Source organism: Neomonachus schauinslandi, chromosome 6 (genome assembly GCF_002201575.2).
Source record: "Neomonachus schauinslandi chromosome 6, ASM220157v2, whole genome shotgun sequence".
Classification (NCBI taxonomy): Eukaryota; Metazoa; Chordata; class Mammalia; order Carnivora; family Phocidae; genus Neomonachus; species Neomonachus schauinslandi.
Genome location: NC_058408.1, coordinates 83,669,802 through 83,687,426, shown reverse-complemented (window position 1 = coordinate 83,687,426; position 17,625 = coordinate 83,669,802). Strand labels below are relative to the sequence as shown.

General features: G+C 43.2%; 1 protein-coding gene across 1 annotated transcript in view; it reads right to left on the bottom strand.

The window, feature by feature from the left end:
* Positions 1 to 17,625, bottom strand: part of PCNX2 (pecanex 2) — a 302,267-nt gene that overhangs the window by 162,447 nt on the left and 122,195 nt on the right. The window contains exons 16-17 of the mRNA XM_021696119.1: positions 2,656 to 2,765; positions 1,195 to 1,291 (exon numbers count right to left, since the gene is read on the bottom strand). Coding sequence (XP_021551794.1) covers positions 1,195 to 1,291; positions 2,656 to 2,765 — 207 coding nt within the window. The remainder of the gene's footprint in view (positions 1 to 1,194; positions 1,292 to 2,655; positions 2,766 to 17,625) is intronic.

The window sequence follows — 17,625 nt, the reverse complement described above, 5'->3', positions numbered from 1 at the left end:
TTACAATATTATCATGTTGACTGAGTCCTGCACATTGTCTTGAAATTGCGGACTGCAGTTTAACTCGTCTAAATTCAATGCAATGTACTAAGCTTCGGGTGCAGGCACTGTGGAGACCAAGCCAAACAAGACTGCAGCTCCTGGCTGGAGGAGCTTGCAATCAATGGGTCATTAACTGCTGTTCTGTTGATCTGTCATTCCTAAAAAACACAGGACAAGCATGCCGTCCAGACAGCAGTCCGCTTCAAGCTCAACACACAAATGATTGGGAGATTACATAATCGAGGAACAATTACTTTTTAAAGTAGTAATGTTTGGAAGTTGATACCAAAGAGGCTACACCTGCTCAAAGGATGGTCGAAACCACCCCAAGCCGTTTTCCTGGTGGACAAAGAAAGAGCATCCTTCTTCTAACAGTCTTTGTGCTCTGTTCTTCCTTCTTTTACTGTTTCCTTTTCCCTTCATGTGCTCCAACCAATATAGTTGCTCCCTTCTCCAAAACCCAAGGTCTCCTAACAAAGGCTGTGCCAATGTCAGCCTTCAACATGGGCAGAGTACTCTGAGCTTAGCATGAGGCTGAGGCCAGAAGAGGTGGAGAGGACTGCCTGGAGCACATCAGGAACCAGCTTGGCAGAAGGTTTATTGGAGAAGTTTTTGGTTTTTTTTTTTTAAAGATTTATTTATTTATTTGACAGAGAGAGACACAGCGAGAGAGGCAACACAAGCAGGGGGAGTGGAAGAGGGAGAAGCAGGCTCCCCACCGAGCAGGGAGCCCGACGCGGGGCTTGATCCCAGGACCCCGGGATCATGACCTGAGCCGAAGGCAGACGCTTAACGACTGAGCCACCCAGGCGCCCCTATTTGAGAAGCTTTGACTTGTGCACGGCGGGCCTGCGGCTTGGTGCCAGAAGGGGGCTGAATTGACTGAACTTGTTTCATTGGAATATCCAAGCAACTGCCATCAACTGAGGACCAAGGGAGTGCCTGTGGCGGGCACAGCAATCTGCCTTCCAGAGGCTCTAGAAGGGTCCACACTCGCCAGGCTGCTCAACAGTCCACATGTCGGCTGTAGATGCACTAGTGACTCTCATTCCTGGCTAGCCGGAGCCCCACTGAGGACCTGAGCTTTGCCCACAGGTTCCACGCCGTGTTAAGCAAAACCCTTACATACGTTATACAACACAAATATCTCACCACTGAGTCTTTCATCTTCTTGGGGAGAGGGTCTGCGGCCAGTTCTTCCAGGTTTTGATGTAAACATTTAGGAAGCAATCTACAATGAATAAAGGACCTGAAAAGGAACAAAGGCACAGCTTTTACTTTTTAAAATATGTGCATATTACAGTGTTCGAGGTAAACCGCCTCACCTGATACCTCACACTCCCAAATGGCAAGAGCAAGGGCTCTCTCCTTTAATGAATTCATAATAAAGGAGAAGAGGTACAGAGTCAAGTCATCACAAATATTCTCTTTTGATTTTCAGATTCCCTCCTCGTTAAAGGAGTCAAGTACGGGGTATGGGCACCCCAACTGCCAACAGCTAAGCTCACAGAGACTCTCTGTTTTGGTCAGCCCGCCAGGGCTTCATCCTCACAAAGAAATGGCAAGAAAATTCAAAACTCCAGCAAAATATTTGACAGGAAAAGCTATGCAAACCATATTTAATTTTTGTCCATTTCCTGTGCCTTTCATTTTGCTGCACGCCAGCAGCCTAAAATGATGGTTTCTCTGGCCCCCAAAGAGCTATGGCTATCTTAAGTCCAAATCTTCTGTAAGTGTGGAAAAATCACACGAGGTGATTGATTATCTGATCACAATCAGTTGGTTGATATCGGACACTCTGGCAACATTTCCAAGCATTTCCACTTCCAAAGTGCATATTTCTCTAAGATTTAAAAGATAAGATTAAAGGGAAGATAGGAAAGTATATTTCAAGTGACTGAAGATGATTATTAAATACATTTTATTTATTTATTTATTTATAAATATTTTATTTATTTGAGACAGAGAGAATGAGAGAGAGAGAGAGCACATGAGAGGGGGGGGAGGGTCAGAGGGAGAAGCAGGCTCCCCGCCGAGCAGGGAGCCCGATGCGGGACTCGATCCAGGGACTCCAGGATCATGACCTGAGCCGAAGGCAGTCGCTTAACCAACTGAGCCACCCAGGTGCCCTAAATACATTTTAAATGTAGGCGCAAACTTCACTTTGAACCCAGAGGGCCCCGCCGTGTTGGGAACACAAAGCAACAGAACAAAAGACAAACCTTTCAGAGTTGCCAGTCTAGTGTGTCCTCAGAGGAACCGCCTAGTGATGCTGCTTAATGGACCCCGAAAGGAGCCTGGTTGAGGTGGGAGCTGCCCACACAGTTCACCCAAGGGAAAGTCAAAAGCAGCACTTGGGAGCTAAAAGCCCTCTGTTCCCAACATTGTGCATTTTACTCCCAAAGCAGGAGAGCAAAGGTGAAATACGTGCTGAAAGTCGACCCTTGATTTTCTTAGTGTTTGGTCCGTCCTGCTTTTCTCCCACCCTCCCCCAGTGGTTGGCTAGGTGAGCAGCCAAAAGTTCAACCCCTCCGAGCACCGCTCGGCCCTCTCCCCTCTGTGACAAGGCGGGGCAGCGGGAACCAGGCACAGCTGTGTGTGCCCCTTACTCACAGGAGCACAGAGGGGTCACTACTCTGCCTGCTCAGATGGTAGGAAAGAGCAACCAAGAGGCCACAGAAGGCTGAAAACAGCGCCGGGATGTGCTGTGTGCTCCACGGTTCCTAAGGAAAAGACATCAGATACCAAGTCATTCCACGGGGCGGTGCAAAACGTCAGGATCACTACCTACGAAACACTTGGGTGTGCGGCCCTGAGGTCCAGCCAGATGGATATGGTGTCCTGTGATTACTCCTGCCAGTGGACATACCAACACCTAAGGGACACAGAAACTTTGCCTATTTATGCACAATGATTTTTTAAAAAATTTTCTCATCTTATTTTATTTAAATTCAATTAATTAACATATAGTGTATCATTAGTTTCAGATGTAGAGTTCAGTTATTCATCAGCTGTGTATAACACCCAGTGCTCATTACATCATGTGCCCTTCCTAATGCCCATCACCCAGTTACCCCATCCCCCCAGCCACCTCCCCTCCAGCAACCCTCAGTCTGTTCCCTATAGTTAAGTCTCTTATGGTTTGTCTCCCTCTCTGATTTTGTCTTATTTTATTTTTCCCTCCCTTCCCCTATGCTCCTCTGTTTTGTTTCTTATATTCTACATATGAGTGAAACCATATGATAATTATCTTTCTCTGATTGACTTATTTCAAGTTGCATCCACGTCATTGCAAATGGTAAGATTTCATCCTTTCTGACGGCTGAGTAATATTCCATTGTATATACATATGCCACATCTTTATCCTTTCATCTTTTGATGGACATCTTGGCTCTTTCTACACTTTGGCTATTGTGGACATTGCTGCTATAAACACTGGGGTGCAGGTGCCCCTTCGGATCCCTACATTTGTATCTTTGGGGTAAATACCCAGTAGTGCAATTGCTGGGTCATAGGGTAGCTCTATTTTCAACTTTTTGAGGAACCTCCATACTGTTTTCCAGAGTGGCTGCACCAGCTTGCATTCCCACCAACAGTGTAAGAGGGTTCCCTTTCTCTGCATCCTTGCCAACATTTGTTGTTTCCTGACTTGTTCATTTTAGCCATTCTGACTGGTGTGAGGTGGTATCTCACTATAGTTTTGATTTGTATTTCCCTGATGCCGAGTGATGTTGGCATTTTTTCATGTGTCTGTTGGCCATTTGTATGTCTTCTTTGGAGAAATGTCTGTTTGTGTCTTCTGACCATTTCTTGACTGGATTATTTGTTTTTTCAGGTGTTGAGTTTGATAAGTTCTTTATAGATCTTCGATACTAGCCCTTTATCTGATAAGACATTTGCAAATATCTTCTCCCATTCTGTCTGTTGTCTTTTGGTTTTGTCGACTGTTTCCTTTGCTGTGCAAAAGCTTTATATCTCAATGAAGTCCCAATAGTTCATTTTTGCTTTGGTCTCCCTTGCCTTACAAACATTGACTTTGACATGGGATAGGATAGGGGTAGGGACATTACAAACTAATTGTACATATTTATGAGTCTATTTACTTAATCTTTTCTGAGAATATTTTTTACTTCATCTTTTCCAAAATTTAAGTTTTTATAAGATGTAACATTAAACATCTGTTGCCTCCTCTGAATTCATTGTAATGGTAATGATAAGAATTGCGTTTCCTAGTGTTTACTGAATCAATGGTTTAAAATGCCATCTAGGGCGCCTGGGTGGCTCAGTTGGTTAAGCGACTGCCTTCGGCTCAGGTCATGATCCTGGAGTCCCGGGATCGAGTCCCACATCGGGCTCCCTGCTCAGCGGGGGGTCTGCTTCTCCCTCTGCCCTCTGCCCTCTTCCCTCTCGTGCTCTCTGTCTCTCATTCTCTCTCTCTCAAATAAATAAATAAAATCTTTAAAAAAAATAAAATAAAATAAAATAAAATAAAATAAAATGCCATCTAAACATGGCATTAAAGATCAACTAGGAGACTGAATGAAACTCAGTACAAATTAGACAGACCCCTGAAGAAAGAGAAAAATGGTTCAAAATGAAAAGAGCCTGACAGTTCAGGCTTAACATGATAGCAGGACAGACGCCAGAGATCAATACATTGTACTTGGGGTGGAAGAGAAAAGAGCACAGACAATACGTGTCCCCACTGTGAGCAGTGCGGGGGGGGCCCGGGACCCCACAATCGTCAACCCATACCTGGCACACCCTCCAACACAAACATGGTTTCCTACACTTGGAAACCTGCAACATATTCAGACTTCCCGTGACCACTGACAGAATCTACTGGCGCCCTCCGAAAGCTGAACCTAGCACAGGACTTCGATGCTTTTCTCTAGAGGTTTTGATCCTCTAACTCACCAAGTGTTTCATCAGAGACGCAGAAGTTGTTCACTAGGCTTAAAATGAAATCTACAAATGGATGAGCCACCCATGTTGGTTTTCTATTTGTGACTGCTAAGATACGCTGGAAAAGCAAGTGTCGCACTTGGTAGAGGGAGCGGTTTTGTTTTCATGGGCCTCACTTTCCTAGAAATTAAAATGCATTTCTTTCTCTCCCCCAGGGTGAGGGTCTAGCAGCCTGGGAGAGCAGCACGTGGAAGGGAAATGAAGAGAACAGCCGTGGAGCAGGCCGCTGAGCTCACAGCCCGACAGGCGGGAGGTGACACTGGCCGGTCCCATACACACCCCCTGTGCAAGCGGCCTCCGCCTCTCACACCAATTCCTAGCGTGCTGCTCTAACTTTCCCAGCGTCCTGAAGGCACCACGGCAGCTTTCGAGACTTCCCTGATTCCCTGCAGATGCCTGCCCCACCAATTCGCCGGAATTCCTGCCCTCCATTCCTCTCTGCTCCCTTTGGAGTTTCCTTCTGCAAAGCCCCAGCCTCCCGTGTCCTCAGGCTGGCCCTATGCTCGCGCCCACAAAGTCCTCTTACTCCACAGACCTCCCCTCATTGGAGGAAATGGAACCCTCTCTTTGCACTGGTTCCTTCTGCTCAGCCAATAAATATGCTTTTGCTGACATCTTTAAAAAATAAAAAAGGCCCCCTTCACCCAGTTACCCTGGCAAACCAGCCCACTATCTCTATCTCTCCATCGTGCCAGCCCGGTCTTGCAAGTGACCCCTGAGCTTCCTTCACAGGGGGCACCTCCCCGTGGGGGCAGCACTTCTTCACAGGGTGGGCTTCGAGCTGGGCCGACCTGGATTTGAACCCCGGTGCTGCCACAGATGAACTGTGTGGCCTTGGCTAAGTTACTCAACATCTCTGAGCATTAGGTTATCTTCCTCTTCTTTAGAAAAGAAACACAATACAATTCAAGAGTGGCTGCAAGGTACTCTTCTGTACCCCAGTTTTTGACACAGGAGGGTCCAATGCAGCCCCTACTAGGTGACTGACGCCCAGCACTCTCAGCCAGAAAGCCGGCTCTCCTGAGATGCTTCCTTTTCATTGTCCCCAGTCAGCTGATCTTCACGTGTCACCGTTACATCCTTCAACCCCTGTCCAGTCCTCACTTCTTCCACTGCATCCCATCGGGTAAGGCCTCCACGGCCTCTCTCTTTCTAGTTCTACTGCTAATAGCTTCTTGCGGGAGGACTGAACACCAGTCTCCATGTCGCTCCCCCACTCTGCAGCCCCCCCAATGTGTCTTCCACTTGGCAAAAGAACAGTCCTCCTCACCTAAAAAGCACTTCAATCGCATTAATGCCCTTCACTCAGTATTTTTCAATGATTCCTCATTGCCTACCAAATGAATCTACTCCACAGGAAGCTACATAAGCCAATTAGGATCTGACCATAGCCCAACTTTTCAGCCTCATTCCTCATATTTAGAGTCTGCACAGCAGCAAATCCATAAAGATATGTTGCTTCCTCCCTCCTGCCTTCACACACAGGGCTCCGTCTGCACAAAGGGCTCTTGTGCTCTGGCCCTACTCCTCTCTCCTCTACCTGGTGAACTCCTACCCATGCTTCAGTACCCAGTATAAGAAGTCCCACCTGCCTGGTGCTGCATCCCCTCTTCCCAGGCAGATTGGGACGCAGCACCAAAATGTGTCAAAGATGCATCAAAAACATCTTTAAACACTTCTACTTCAACACTTAAGATATCTCACTTCTGTTAGTTGTAGGCATGGGTAGGACTTGGTCCCTCATCTGAGAGTCGCTGGTCACAGTTGTGCTTAGAACAGTCTCCCGAGGGGGGCAGCCTTGCCTCTCTCTTTCCCCTGTACTTGGCGCAAATGTCAGGACATCAATGTGTCCATGAGTGAGTGAGTGACTGCGAGGTGTCGGTTTTCATCATTACATCGGTCCCTTTTCTGTGACCTGTGTGGAAAATAATTTTCAGCAAGAAAAAAGGGTGAAGAAATTAAGTAGCTTAGATCAAATGTGGACCAGGCAGTGAAGTGCCACTGACATAATTAGACTCTCAGAGGAAAGGTGATTCTGTGACCTTCGAACTCATTTTTCCTTCAAACCGCGGCCCCAATACCAGAAAAGTTATTCTGAAGTTTGAGAACTTTCTTCTTTCCTAAGAGTCCATTCATGAAGCATGTATTGGCCCCCTGCTGTGTGCCAGGCGCCAAGGTGCACGCTTGTGAGGAGGGTGGACACAGGGACATGGGAGGAAGAAGACTGCAGTAAGGTATGACGAGCCACGTGATGGTGTGGCCACATGATGGTGCAGCGGGAGGCGCTCGGCACTCATGGAGCAGGAAGCAGAGGCTCAAGTGAGTCAAGGGAGTGGCTTTTAATTGCACAGAAGAAATGCAGGAGCGTGTGGTCCTTCCCCTCTAGGGCCTTCTAGACAGGCCAAGCTCTCAGCTCTTTGGGCACCTGTGTGCAGACAGAGCTGCCCTGCTCCATCCTCCCGTCTACTCCTCCGCTCCCTGCTCTGGCCACCCACCTAGGGCTTCATATTGGGCTGTCACAAAAACAAACACGAAAAGTTTTCCAAAAGGGAAAAACCTGCAAGATTCTACTTCCTTCCATTAAGTCCTCTGAATTTGCCTATGCTGTGTATTTAATTCAGAATTTTGTGAAGGTAGAGGCCTTCCTTCCACATGCAGTCCATTAATATGCAAATGCTGGGGGGGGGCAGAATCACTCTGCAATGGATTTAGTAACCATGACCATGGAAATAACCGTCACTGCATGGAACGGAGAAAAAGTCAAGGGAGCAAGCACCGGCAGGAGGTGATTCTAGACTCCTCACTTCCTGGAAGAAATGATTCTGTGGAAGGTCCTTCCCTTCCCCAGGCCTCAGCTTCCTCTTTTGTGAAATAACAATGGCACCGGTCTTAAAGTATTGCTGTAATGACCTAATGAGATCTGAAACAGCCTTGCCCATTGCAAAGTAGCGTGCCAGAGTCAGTTTCTTACTAACTAGAAAAGAAGCCATACCATGATGGATGGTCCTCACAGACAGTAAATTAAATCCGGACGAAATCTATTTAAACAATCACATTTACCCCCTTTACCCACCGAATATCCCTTACCTAATCTTGTCTCATTTATTCTAGACTTAACTAAATCTCTCCAAGGCAAACAGGAAAGGTCAGCACTGAGGGACGCTCCCTCCTTACCTTCTAAAATAGCCATTGGTGGAAAAGCCAATATCAAGTCAGAAACAGTGGAGTAGGAGGTGAGTGATCTTCCACTTCCCAGCATTTGTCTCAGTCTGTGATTACGTATCTGTGTAAGTAGCTACTGGATTGACATCTGATCCCTCCACTGGGCCCAGCCATTGACAGCAGGGACTCATCTGCCTTACCCCAGTGTGTTCTCAACACCTCGTGTGAGCCCCCGGCCCTGAAAGACATTTAATAAATATGGATGGAACCAATACAACTGTTACTTCCTTACTGTATAATGCACACCTAAGAAGGGGAACAGCACGGATCTTTTTAAGTATGTACAAGTACACAGGAGGTCCATCTTGTAGAGTGGGCAACGGTAGTGGAAAGCATGGGCTCTGGCGTAGGACTCTTCCATCCTAACTCTGCCCATTATTTGCACTAAGACACTGGCAAGCCACAAAGCCTCGGTTTCCTTATCTAAGATAATTTCATAGTGCACACCCCCTAGGGTTGTTGTAAATATCATATGAAATACTATATGTGAAGTACTTAGAGTAGCCAGTATAAAATGCTCAATAAATGTCTGCTATTACTATAATCTTTACTAAGTTACTGTCTCAGTCCAATTGGGCTGCTATAACAAAATATCAGACTCGTAAAGAGCAGAAAGGTATTGCTCACGGTTCTGGAGGCTGGGATGTCCAAGATCAAGACACCAGCATATGTGGTGTCTGACTAAAACCGACTTTCCCTTTAGAGCGGGTTCCTTCTTCCTGTGTCCTTACACAGTGGAAGGGGTAAGGGGGCTTCTCGGGTTTCTCTGAGAAAAGCATCAGTCCCTTTCATGAGGGCTCATGACCTAAGCACCTCCTACACCCCCCACCTCCTAATACCTTGAACGCCAGGATTTCAACATATGAATTTTGGAGGAACACAAACATTCAGACCATGGCAGATACATAAGAGGACTAAGAATTGCAGTAAAATCACATTTCCTGAAAAAAATTAAAACGGACCTTCAGTCCTTCTCCACGAGGCAAAAAGAACAATGATTTTTGTAGATTCCTTCTGTTTCTAGACTCCAGACAGAAAATAGGGAAAGAGAAACCCTTCCACAAGATGAGAATGGGACCTTGCCAAGACGTGGCATGAGTATCCCAGGCCACACTGTCTGAACGGACAGGTAACTCTCATCTATTACTTTAATCTTCTGGTGGTAGACGTCTGTATTCACTCCTCCATCCATGTGATCTCTTTTAAGCATAACTAATGGCTTCAGGCTAACCTGTCCAAACCGAACAGACAGCAGTATGGCCACGGGGGCAGGACAGGATGCCAAAACGGCATCCATATCCTTCCCAGAGCAAGGGTCGGATGAAGGATGGCAAGGTGTCCATATTGCAGGCATGGCTTTGCAAGTTTTCCAGCCCAACTTCAGCTCTTCACACAACTGAGTCTTAAAACCCGGGCTTACCTGAACTTTGACAGATTGTAGAAAGGCAGACCGCCTGGATCTTCCTCGGCTCTCTACTAGGAAGAGCCTCAACTCCAAGTTCTTAACCTTGTTTGTATTTTCAACAGATACAGATATAAATATAGATATATAGTTATGTATTCCTCTCTCACTCTTATCTCTCTCACTCTCGCTAGATATATATAGCTACTTGGCTACTTGGATATTAAAATGAGTTATTCTTTCATTTGCAGGGTGTCAAAATTTGCAAAACCATGCCATCTTCCAGAAAAGATTATTTTAGGTTTAGAAGAGATCTCATACCTGAGCAAGACTCAACCCTTCCAATTATTGATCAAGTAAGAAGACAGGAAGAAGGGAAAAGACTTATCCAAGGTGGCAAGATGAGGATGAAGACCCTAGTTCAGTGCCTTAAATGTTTATACAGCTCATTGTGCAAAATATGTGCATATCTCACCATCTTCCATAAAAAAAGGTTAGTACTTATTGTATGTCACTAAATTAAAAGTTCCTGGCTTTACAGGCTGTGTTATTTGTGTATTCATCCCCCATTCAACAGTGCTGGACATCTCCTGAGGGAACTGCCTGTTTGAGGGCTTATTCTAACACACAGCAGAGCAAGGGCCCAGAAAAGTGATCTGGGGGGAGCTCCAGGGCAGCCTCATGGAGGACTAAGAAAGGAGCCGGGATGCAAAAGGTGACAAGGAATGAATCTGGGGAGTGTGCTCCAAATCACAGAGGGCTGTGATGTTTCTAGGGGCCTGGCTACGGCACAGGGTCGGTAGAGCTGGGTGTCGTTCTAAAGGTACAGCTCCTAAAGCACAGGTGAATATTATAGGAACAGATAGAAGAATGGGAAATAGTTAAGCTTGGAGGAAATACATGGGAGGGAAAGGACCTTTACAGTTCATCATCCCATAATTCTCCGTGCTAGGAAGAGAGGCAGCTGGGTGCCATTGACTGAAGATCAAACAAGAGGACATATGCTCCTGCATGAGCAGTGGAACTTGAATGTGATATAAGGAAGGACTTCCTGAAACTGATGAATACATAAAGTTACAATTAGGGAGACATTAGCATTTCCTTTTCACACCTTACTTTAAAGCAGTCTCACAGGCAGGACTGCCCTGCCCTGCGGAAGACCAACAGCGAGATGAATAACAGCTTTCCCCGGCATCGGGAGCAATCCCAGCCACATTTCTAGAGGGCTGAGCTTGTCAAGTCAGAGATACAGTAAGAAAAGAAATGCACTTGTGGATGTTTTTATTTTAATCTTTGTTTGGGGGATAGAGTGGGGAATATTGACATTTGAGGAAGAAGAGAACAACTGACCTGAAGAGGGCTTTTGAAAGGAAATGATCAAATGCACTGTGCATTTTATCTGTAAGGTTAGTTCAGTTTCATTTCCACAAAGAGAAGCAGGACGGAAGAGGTAAAGTACTGACTCACATTGCTAATGGATTTTTGTCAGTAAACTTCTCTATTTTAAACATATACGTATTAGTCTTAAATTTTATATATGTTATTTATTCATTATATTCACAGACACAAACACACATATGTACATGGACACCCTATATATATATATATATATATATATATATAAAGATTTATATTACATAAAGATATTATGTATTATGTAATACAAATATATTATCATATTACATAAAGATATTATCTGTGAGTATAATAAAGATATATCTTTATATACATGTAAGTTTTATATGTAAAATATATATTATACCCTATATGTATTATACCTTATATTATACCCTATATATATATTTCTGTAATATAAATCTTTATATATATAACATATATATATCTTTATGTAATATAAGTATATATATAAAACATATATATATACATACATATATATATGATTTTGGAGGGAGATAAGGTTTTAAACAATCTATCACTCACTGATAATGAAGTATATACCATGTGACAGTTTGCTTCAAAATTAACATCCCTAATTGCCTGGAGATGTGTCTCAAGGGCCCCTGAACTGGGAATGATACGGATTGATGAGTGCTGGCTCATAAAACTCCCACAGGTTTTGAAATATTTTTATGAGGTAGAAATAAAACTGTCTAATAGTCCTACAATTCTGTGGTAGATTTCGCATGCATTTGGGAATTGTTTTGATGAAATGCATAGGGAAGTTCAGCTTCTCTCTGAAGAGTCTTAGTTTCAACATTTTTTTTCTCGGGAATGTCAGACATCTCTATGATGGAATTTACAGAGAAGATTGAGGGTTTGGTTTTTATATGAATGCAAACAGACCAAATTCACTCTGCTAAGCCCTTTATATATAAGGCTCACACACTTTCTTTTTTAAGGAAAAAAAATGAATGGATTTTCTTAGCCCATTAAACATGGGGGCAGTTCCAAGATTCAGGCTTTCATACATCCTAAAATAAGAATTAGATCATATTGCTTTGACTTTGATACAAGTCCTGTTTCTCCATCTCTTTTTGACAAGAATCTCATCTTGAAGTAGAAGGAACTCTGTGCACCTAATGTTCCAGAAATTCAGTAAGATCAGATATGTCTCCTAGTCCTTGTACTGTGTGCCCTGCTCATCCTCCATGTACAGCTCACAGATGACCATGTGACCAGCACTTGTGAGCTCACACAGGGCACATCTGGGCTCCCCCCGCACTCTCAGGTCACCTCACAGCAACCCTTGTTGATGTCTCTCTCAGATCCCCAACACTCTGTGCCCCCTTTCCCCCCAGAGCCTCCCACTGAGTCTAATTCACAGTCAGTAATCACTGTGGGTTCAGTAAACAAATGAACAATCCTACGAACAAATGTGACAAATCAGACTTCACGATTTACTAAAAGTTGAGTTTTCTTATTTTGCATTCTGTTTCATTTTGGTGAAAAACGTCATATGTTTACGATTCAAGAAAATAGTTTTAGGAATAGGCACTAGGGAAAAATGAGATCATGAGCTAGCAAGATAGATGGATAGGTGCCACTCATCCAAACCTGTCCATATCAACATAGATAAATATAGATAAATACACACACGCACGTGCACACACACACAAATATGTATACTTTTTGAAAAATATCAACATTTACTCTCCTCATAGCTTTCTTCTCTGTTACCCATATTTATTCATTCCAAACGTTTACAGAATTCCTTTTATGTAACAGATAGTGACTTTGCATAGGATATAAAAAGAAGCCTACGTAAACCACAGTCTGTGATTTTGAGGAGCTCATGGTCAAGCTGGGAATGCTGGAATGCACACACCAACAGCAATTGGGCACTTCACATGTATTATCCCATTTAGTTCTTAGCACACCTTAAAGGTAAGTGCTGCTCCTTTTAAACAGGAGGAAACAGAACCTTGTATCTTACTAGCTGTTATGGTGAGTATCTGTATTTTCCACATAGAACTGATTACATACAGAAGCAAGGAACACTGAGTGAACAACAAAGGACAATATTGTCCACAGGCCTTTGGAAGAGAGAAAAATATACTTCTGCTGGCATGGCTGGGACAAGTATAGACTTCCATGTCTACTGGGATGGCCAAGGCTCATGCTCCACGCCTCGCATTTTCTGTACCACGTGCCCATGCCTGGCCCTCTCTCTATCATTTCAAATTGGACAGTCACTGAATCCTACCAATATTGATTTCACTATATTTCCTGGATTTGACCATTTCATACTCTGTGCCTACTACCAAAACCTGAGTCCAGATCTTCACTCAACAACTACAATTCCATTTTGAACAACTGAGCTATCATTATTCTTCTTCCTGTTTTCCCCACATCAGGGTCAATTGCCACTGTCAAGGTCAACCAACCCAAGTTTGAAGGGTTTAGACCATTCATACCTGTTTAACTTCCTAGGAAGAGGAGTGTGACAGAAAGCACTAGCTGCCCACCTGATACACATTTATTTCTCCCTTCTTCCCCACAAGCAATAACCTCCTTACCAGTTGTTCAGACAGCTAAAAGACTGGTAATTCTCACTCACCTGCAGCTAGAAGTGACATGATTCTAACCAAAAAACATAATCTGAAGTCCAGTACAATAAAAGCAAATTAAAACCTGGATTCCACTTTCAAACTTCTTACTATTAACATTATGGTCATTATGTTCATCATCATCTTCATAACCATCAACTGGTTATGCTAATAATAACATTTGTATTAGTTTCCTACTGAAGTGTAACAAATGACCACAAACTTAGTGGCTTCAACAACACAAACGTACGATCTCCTGGTGTCCAGGGGTCAGGAGTCCGCACACAGCACAGCTGGATCTTCTGTTCAGGGTCTCCCCAAGCTGAAATCACAGGGTTGGCCAGGCTGCAATCTTACCTGAAACTTGGGGTCTTCTTACAAGCTCACTAGTGGCTGGCAGAATTCAGTTCCTTGCAGCTATACAACTAATGTCCTCGTTCTCTTGCTGGCTATCTGCTGAGCTCCACTTTAGCTTGGAGAGGCCACTCTCAGGTCCTTGACATGTGGCCTTCTCTGGAAGCAGTTCACAACATGGCTGCTCATTTCTTCAAAGCCAACAAGGGAGGCTCTCCTGGCGTCTTCTGGCTCTGACCTCTAGATCCTCTTTTAAGGGACGAGTCTGATTAGATCAGACTCATCCCAGACTACCTCCATTTTGAATGAGTCAACTGATTAGGGGGCCTTAATTACGTCGGCAAAATCCCTCCAACTTTGCCAGATAATGTAACCTAATCACATCCCATCATACTCACAGGTCCCGCCTACACTCGGGGGCTGGAAATTATTGAGAATAGGCACACCAGGGGGCAGGAGTCTTGAGGCAAATTTAGAATTCTGCCCACCACACCATTTAATGAGAACCCTTGAGCTAGGTACTTTATATACATTATCAATTTAATTTCATTTACTTCTGACAACATTCATATGAGGGTAGGTATTTCTAATCCATTTTACAATTGAAAAAACAATGTGAATTAGCAATGTGCCCCTAGGCAAATAACTTAAGCACTCTGTGCTTCACATTTATGGCTGGAATATAGAAATGCTATTATCTTCCTCATGTATTACATAGAGCTATAATAAAGGGCAAATGAGAAAACGCTTGGGAAATTATTTCAAAAATTAAAGTCCCATAGACCTGCAAGGTATCTTATATGCCTGTGAATTGTTCTTTGGGCTAGAAAATATATTTACATTTCAAATGTGCTGAAGAGGATGGCACAGAAGTAAGCCTAAAAAGATACAAGATCTGGGATCTGGGATGTGTGATGTTGAGTGAGAAACTTGATCTCTCACTGGACCCACACTTTCTCATATTAAATAATAAAATGAAGGGGCTGGACTAGAGGACATCTAAGGTCCATTCAAAATTAAAGCTATTCTAGAACTCTGTTTGTTTTACATCTACAATTAGATTTTAAATCCTGAACACAGGGGAAATGTCATTGTTTTAGCTGCAACCCTGTGGTACCTAGAAAAATATGGCAAAACCTCTCCCACAAGCAGTTGTTAATGATGCTAGGAAACATTAAATTATAATAATGTGCCTCAACCTCTGGGTCCCCTTGCCATCAATAAAATAGAATCTCTTTGTAAGGGATAGTAAGAAAAACCAGAAATCATGGTTTATCCAGACATATAGAAAACCCGGCTAATTAACTACTGAGCCATTTCTCCAGGGAGCAAATATTCTGGTTGTTTCTGTATGTCACTGTCAAATATTTAAGTCAATGAAGAGTCCATTTCTATGTTACTTGCTACCATGCTGGATGATTCAAAGAGAATATGAAATTAAAGAAGGAATCAAATTTTTCCCCTAATTAATATTCCAGAAAGCAAAATTAACTCACACTCCCTCAATCTCCTTCTATCAAATGAGGATAATAAAAATCAAGGGCATAAATATACACCAAGACCCATATAAAGAAATATAGCTCTGGCAAGGCAGGTGACATGCTAAAACTGTTCACAAGAGCTCATCAATCCATCATGGTGTAGCAGAGATAAAAGGGGGAAAAAAATCAATTCCAGCAATGCAAAGAGTAAGCATAAAAAGCATAAACAAAAGCATCGTTAAACAAGAAGTGGAATCACAGCTTTGGGTAAGTGTGTTAGGCTGAAGATGGGTGAACTTTTCTTTTTTTTCTGAATGACTCCCTTGCCAATTTGCTAACCACATTCTTTCAATTCACAGCCTTTAATAGATGCTTCATTTTAAAGTGGAGAGTCAATCTGTGACCATCAGTAAACTCAAGACTTACAGATAAGAAGGGAGAAACGCAAACTGCTCTATTTTTACCAAAAGGTCTTTTCAAAATACTGTAGAGATAGAACATTAAGATTCCATAACAACAGATCACACTATTTATCACAAGAGATGCTTGTTCTATGCTGAGCAAGGGAAGTCAATACCTCTCTACGATGAAATAAACCTTTCCAAAGTACCCCAGTTCCACCTGGTAAAAAGCCTGTTTCCACATCCAAGTAAACCCCAGAGCCTTTGGAGTGTTCATTCCCATCACACAGCTAAGAGTGTGCTTGCAAAATGGAATCTATTTACTCCGACCCAACAGTGACTTAAGCTTATAGCATGCCATCAACAGAAAGGGAAAGAGAAATAAACAAAGTCTCGGCCCAGGATCGTAAATGAATTCAGTCTCTTGGGCCAGTTTTGATCCTTTGCACCATCCGGACAGCCTGTGGCCCCATGGACCTCAGTGAGAACAATGCTGTGATCAGTTAGCAATGTCTGATATGAAAAAGTCAGAAGAAGATGAGGGGATGATAACAAATGAATCACAACTAGGTAAAAACTCAAAAACTTCTGACTTTTTGAGTGCCAGATTATTCAACAGTTTCTGAAACCCTCCAAGAATTTTGCAGGAAAAAGTCATTTGATAATCCCAAGAGTGTACATTACTTTGGATAATATTTGAACTGGTAATAATGAGCCTTCAGCACTTGTCAAATGAAATGGGTTTTTCAGAGCATAAAACTTCTCCTTTAGAAATTAATCTAAGAAGTCCAATGAGCTGTTCCTTCGCAGAGAGCATTCTGAGGTTGGAAGAATATTCTGTCTTCCATAGATTCAACCATGATTCTATTATCAATGGGTTCTTTTTCTCTATCAAAGGAGGCCTACCTGCCCAAAAGCATGAGGCACGAGACAAATTCAACTGGTGGGATGTTTTAATCTTTTGTTTCCATCTCCACTGGGGCCATAAGCTTACCTACAGCACTCAACATCTTCAGGCGGATGACTTTCTGTAAGTTCCCTTCATGTAACCACTATTCTTAGGATGCACAACATGCCCACTGAATCAAAAGCATGCATTTTTAGCCTTATATTCAACATTTTCAGTAACTTTGATAACTGCCCAGAGATCCAATCTCCTCTCTCATTCACCACTAGTAGGTTAATTTCCTCATCACCTCGTCCACCTGACATGCTCATTCATTCCTAACTCTAATGACAATGGTTCACATGCTTAACTGCATACTCTTATGGCGAAGTTCTTAGGCCAAAGACAAAATGTTTGAAGGCTGTGCTGAACAACCACCTTCTCTGACCAACTTTCTCTTTTCTGATCACCCACAGTGTATCATCATCTTTGAACTGACTTCTTCTCCTTTCCTATCTCTATAGGACCTGGCCCAGTGATTTCTAAAGAAATAAATATATGCTGGCCAGCACTGGATGTGAACTTTTTAGCTCCTACACCACTTACAGAAAACTTGCATGTTCCCATTTCCATCAACCAAAGAAAATTACATGTACATCACATGCTGTTTGTTAATCAGGGTTGCAAAGAAGGGTATAGACGTGTGGGGTCCTGGTCAAAATGGCATTAAAAACACAGAGAACTAGCCTTCCCCCTCCCATGAAATGTCCAGTAAAATAATCAAAAAGGGAAAAGCATAAATCCTCACCAGGAACCAGAGAAGGTACCTGTGCATAAGCCATGGGCTCTAAGCAGTTATGCCAGA